Source organism: Macrosteles quadrilineatus, unplaced genomic scaffold (genome assembly GCF_028750875.1).
Source record: "Macrosteles quadrilineatus isolate MER2022 unplaced genomic scaffold, UCM_ALF_1.0 Scaffold_6__1_contigs__length_79288215, whole genome shotgun sequence".
Classification (NCBI taxonomy): domain Eukaryota; kingdom Metazoa; phylum Arthropoda; class Insecta; order Hemiptera; family Cicadellidae; genus Macrosteles; species Macrosteles quadrilineatus.
In genome coordinates, this window is record NW_026542599.1 from 32,888,130 (window position 1) to 32,893,810 (window position 5,681).

The 5,681-nt window shown below is 35.4% G+C and overlaps 1 protein-coding gene across 1 annotated transcript; it reads left to right on the forward strand.

Annotated features, from left to right (window-relative positions):
- Positions 1-4,400: 4,400 nt before the first annotated feature.
- Positions 4,401-5,447, forward strand: LOC128997118 (caspase-1-like). Its single transcript, XM_054422699.1, has one exon. It carries the CDS (start codon positions 4,451-4,453, stop codon positions 5,417-5,419), a length of 969 nt encoding a protein of 322 aa, XP_054278674.1. The 5' UTR covers positions 4,401-4,450; the 3' UTR covers positions 5,420-5,447.
- Positions 5,448-5,681: the final 234 nt, after the last annotated feature.

Below are 5,681 nucleotides of genomic sequence, written 5' to 3' on the forward strand. Positions count from 1 at the left end.
CTTTGAGTTTGATTGAGTGAGGTTGAGGTTGAGGTTTGGTTTGAGTTGAGTGTTTGAGTTTTCCTTATCCAACCAATCCTAATCCACCAATCAAATCAAAACAAGCAATCCAAAGATTTTCAACGTGTGTATGTGGGCAGTTAAGTTTAACCAGCTAGCTGGCCTTTTTAGCATTGAATATGGAACACTAAGTAGTCATAGCATATATTAACTTTGGGGCTAGTTTTTATGCAGGAATTAAGACACGTTAATCAGGTATTTTATTTTATTGTTTGAATGAGATAGAACGAACGAAGAATAATATTTCAAAATTGTATGGTTGTAAAAATTTGTGAAAATATAGCATTGTGTACTGTATAGTCTAGAAGTGGAAGTGAAACGGTAGCCTAGTAGGCCTATCATTGACTTTATATCTACACGTGTAGATATAAAGTCAATGCTAGTATCGACCACGGCCACCTTTAACTCCAGGCCGCAGCCTTGTAGAATTGGCAACGTTGCAAGAAGTGTTGTTTAGGACCAGCACCAGACATCACATAAGATGGCATAACAGGCAGGTGACACAGCTCATTAATTCACGTATTATTTATTTAAATTTAAATTGATGAACATAAATTTATCAAAAGATTGAAAATAAAACATACATAGATGAAAACAAAATAGTATTTACAATAAAAATCTATTTTTGTACACTTAAAGTAGAGTCAATATTTCCATAACCATGTTTTCGTATTCTTAAAAAGCAAACAAATATCGTTACTCCAAATACCATACTCCAGACAAAGCAGCTGTTACAACACCTCTTACGATGTTGCTACTTCGAAGGCCGCGGCCTGGAGTTAAATAAGGTGGCCGTGCTAGATGCCCTACTGTCTTTTTGTAGTTGCTGCTGTCCAAGAATTGTACAATTTACATAACGTGAACGAATAATAACTTAAAATTGATTAGTCTGAATTGTTAAAATTTATACGAACTGTTTCCAATAAGGTTACATTAATAGTCATAGTGGGGGGAGCTAAAGTAAAAAACCCCATAGGAAAACTGAAAATTGTGATAAGAGTGTGCCCTTTGGTGGGAATGTAGTTTAAGGTTAGGCAATGCAAATAAGATGGGGAGGCACCGACCAAAGTTGCTATAATCCAAAATGCCGGCGATTTTTAAAAATGGCTGCCCGAATTTTGGTGTTTATATATTTTCTTATGATAAACATTGTGCAAAATGGCGTTTCTTATCAGTAAGTTTTTAGGTATAAGGTAAGTAAATAAGTTGAGTAATAATGTAATAAACGTAAATTTATTTACAGAAAATGTACAGCCCCAAACTTTATATTTTAGAAGTGGCAGAAAACCATTTTTTACGAATTTCCCTATATATAGGGAAGTATCTTTTACCGTAGGTGGCATAGTCCCGGACCTAGGCCCGGGACCGATTTACTTTTTCATTTTGATGTCCCCGGAGGCCAAAAACGCCATTCGATTAAATTTGTATATATGTATATGTATATATTTGTATTTGTGTGTGTGTCCGTGAGCGCGATAACTTGAGTAATTTTTGTCCGATTTTGATGAAATTTGGTTTAAAGGTGTAAGATGGGATAAACTTGAATGAGTTCACAAACCAACATGATCGGACCATGGGAACGGGGTTTTATAGGGGGTTTTATGGGGTAAAAATAGGTTTTCCCATTTTTGACCCTAAAACACCAAATTTCACCATTTCTTCCCAAACCATTTTGTAGAGCTTACAAAAAACAAATAATTTAGTATATTGAAGCGTTATTATGCGTCCAATGGTTACGGAGGAAAATTCCAAAAACTTTTAAATTTTTTTACATTCCCATGTTATTCTTATGGAGAATAAGTCAACTGTTGTAGTTTGCATGTTTACGAACATATTTTGATCAAATTTGGAAAATACATTCATTTCTTTCTAAACTACAGTATTATTTGCTGCACAACTGGATTGATTGACGTAAGTTACAATTATTAATTAGATTATAGAGATGATATAATTGTAATATATTACAAACTTGGTATTAAATTAAAGGCCGGAATCTCCAGATTAAGATTATACCAAAATTTAATAGTGTTAATGCCATTTTCAAGCTTTTATTAGTGAATAAATAAGTAAACACAAAATACTTGAAAAATAACCGCCATTATTTTGGATTATAACAACTTTAGGAAATGCCTCCCCATCTTATTTTAGTTGTGAGACAATAACCTGCATTCATACCAAAAGGGGGTTTCTTATCACAATTTGCAGTTTTGATATACGAAGCTCCAGCCCACTATCAGTAGACCTAATTAATAAGGTTTCAAGTGAAATCCCCCTACAATTTCACTTTTTTTATTGGTTCTTGCTTATCTGCATACAGTGGTTACTGTACATGTATTTTGTTAGATATTTGTTCGTGTAAATCTTATGTAACCGTACCTTACAAAAATACTTAGGTATACTTCCATGGATGAAACATACATCTCTGTTTGGTGGCGCACCTCGTGGAAAATACTGTAACCATCGGTAAACTGGCGCTTTAGTAGGACATTACATGGTGTGGTTATGCCGATTTGATCGACTAAAACATTGCTCGTTGCAGACTTATGCCTACATTAATTACCGGTATAGACAATGTTTCATTTGGTTCGTGGTACCTAATAGCTCGATTTCGAACAAAGCTCTTCTGTAAATAATGTAATTAGCAGGAAAACGGCTACAATAAAAAACAGCACGCGCAGCTAGTAAAACCAACAGAATGTGAAAAATGTCCTCAATCAGCGAACATTTAAAACAATCATATTACCTAGTTGCTTTGACTCGATTTGTTCAAGCAGGTCCAATAAAAAAGGGCATGAATTTCCCTAGCATTTCAAACAATACTACTGTATAACTGTTGATCAAAATCGAATGTGACCAAATCCTATAGTGGACTTTAATATAAACCAAATTTATCAGGATGCTGGCGCATACTTTCTACCATAAGCTAGTCAAAGCCCCTTATAATCGGCAAGCGATGGAAGTGATGGAAGTAGTTATTTTTAAACAATATTGTCCTATTTGTTGTGCTATTGATTGTACAATTTTTAGATTAAAAAGGACGATAGCCAACTGAATTTTAATTAAAAACCGTTCGAGCCGTTTTGGGGAAATCCTGTAAAATCACTATTAAAAATACAATACAAGTACAATACTAAATGGAAAACTGGAAGTACTATGGATGTGTGAACGTATTTGGCATACCTTGATTAATTCAATCGGGTGATTTACAACGGATTTCAAACAAAACCTCCACTGCAGCAAACCTACAGACTACTTTTCAGCTGCTTAGTGAATTTTCAGTTGTCCAACCAAATTTTTACTCAAATATTTCCTTAGACATGTTAGATTTATTCTCTATGAATAACACTTAAGATTGAACGTTTGCCGCTTCAAAAGAGAAAATGTGGTTTTCTTATAAAATGTCAATAGTATAGTATAAATTAAAAATGCATTTGCCAAATTTGATCCCAATAATATATTCATAAACAAGCTAACTACAGCACAACAGTTTTATGTTTTCCAAAAGAATTTCTCTATAATTTTAGATATCCAGTTTTTTTTTCTCTCCGTAACCTTCAATTGCACATATACCGGTACACTTTACATAATAATTATTAATTTATTTAGCTCTTCGCGATTGTTGTAATAGATACTACAAATTTTCATATAAAAATTAAAAAATTTTAACTGAGCTCCTTTAAAAAACCATCGTCATTGAAACAAAGATGTAACTAACCTGCATTTAATTAAAAGTAGCTTAGGTGACGAAATTTGTCTAAGTTACATCATTACTTATTACATAAAAAGATAATTTCAGGAAAAATTTTAAGTTTGTAGCTGTGTACAATATAATGTTTGCGATATTTTTAATAAACTTGTATCTTTTTCTTCTTAATCTACTCACATTTTGATTTTACTCAAGACGACATTGTGGTTACACGATTAACTTGTCAATAAACTGAACACTGCGAGGTGTTTTAATCTTGCAATTTTACATAAACGGGCAAACTAACGATACAAACCAGTCTGTGAACCGCTCTCTAATTTATAATCCCTGACATTTCTTTGGTTTTGAAATTAACCTACATTATAATACGACTGTGGAACTTAATTTATTTGCCTGACAGGCAACTTCTACATTTGCGCATCTCATTAAAGTGGTTTATTGACCAGTCTGAGCAAGTTACAGGTCTACTGACGACGCCAAAGAAGCGTCTGGATATGTCCTCCATCTGGTATCGCTCGGCAATTAACTTACTCAAAGAGTAAACAAAAGGTCTGGTTGATGATTTAACTGTGATTGTTAGGCTGAAGTATAATCTATGTCGAAAAGTTACCAAGCAACAGAATCCACCCTAAATTTGAAGGAAAGGTTAGCAAAATTGTCGTCCCTTCAAAAAACACAACCGTAATGATGAGTGATGAATTTGTGAGGAACAAAATTTCGGCCAGAAAACCACAAGCTCCATCCAGAAGTAAAGAGGTGAACAACAAGTATTACAATATGGACAACCCACGTCGCGGAGTAGCCGCCATTTTCAACCACGCTTCCTTTGACAACAGCTTAATCAACCATCGATTAGGCAGTGATAAAGACATAGAAAGTCTGCGTCGGACATTTGGAAATTTGGGGTTCAATCTTCAGTTCTTCATTGACTTGACGTTCTCTGAAATAACTTTAGCCCTGTCCAGCATCAGCCAAATGGATCATTCGAAATGCGACTGTTTCTTGTTAGTCTTCATGAGTCACGGTTTAGAAGGCAAGGTGCGAGCCAAAGACGTGGTGTTCGATGTGAACCACCTCTGGTCATATTTCACCCCCGAGAGAGCACCGAGTTTAGCCAACAAGCCGAAGATATTCGTCATACAAGCTTGTCAAGGTCATGGAAGAATGAGTGGAGTTAAAGTGGCCGACGAGGGATCGGAGATTACAACTCTAATTCCAAGTTATGTTTTACCCTCTTCTCCAGACTTCCTTCTTGCTCTCTCCACCATCCCTGGATACGTATCCTGGCGTAGCCCCACGGCAGGTTCATGGTACATTCAAACCCTCTGCGCCTATTTGGATCGCAAGGGAACCGAACAAGATTTGCTTACACTGTTGACCCATGTAGGGAGAAGGGTTGCTATTGATTATTCCGCAATTGATATCAGAGACAATGGCGTTGGCGGCGTCGTCAAAAAACAAATTCCATCCATCATTTCGTTCCTGGTCAAGAAGGTGCAGTTCACAAGAAAAGCACCAAAAAACATATGTGGCAATAAAAGAAGAATAGATCACGAAGATAGAAGCGATGATTCAGATACAGCACTTGAGGGCAAGAAGATAAAACTTGATAACGATAGTGAGAAAAACGCCGACACTTTAAATAAAAACTAATTTAACCTGTATATTATAAATAAAGGTAAGTTACATTTAATAACACAGTGGCTTGTATATTTATGTGGATACCATTGATTCACTTTATTTAACTCAAATGTGAAAGTGATTCCGAGGTAATTTAATGTGACAAGATTTGCAGAAATGTTGTCAGTTCTCATGTCTCATCTTCACATCCTTGCTGACGCTAGGTTATAACCGGAACCTAAGACCTAGAGGGTCGTGGCATTATTACTTGGATAAATTCCACTGGTGATTGGTG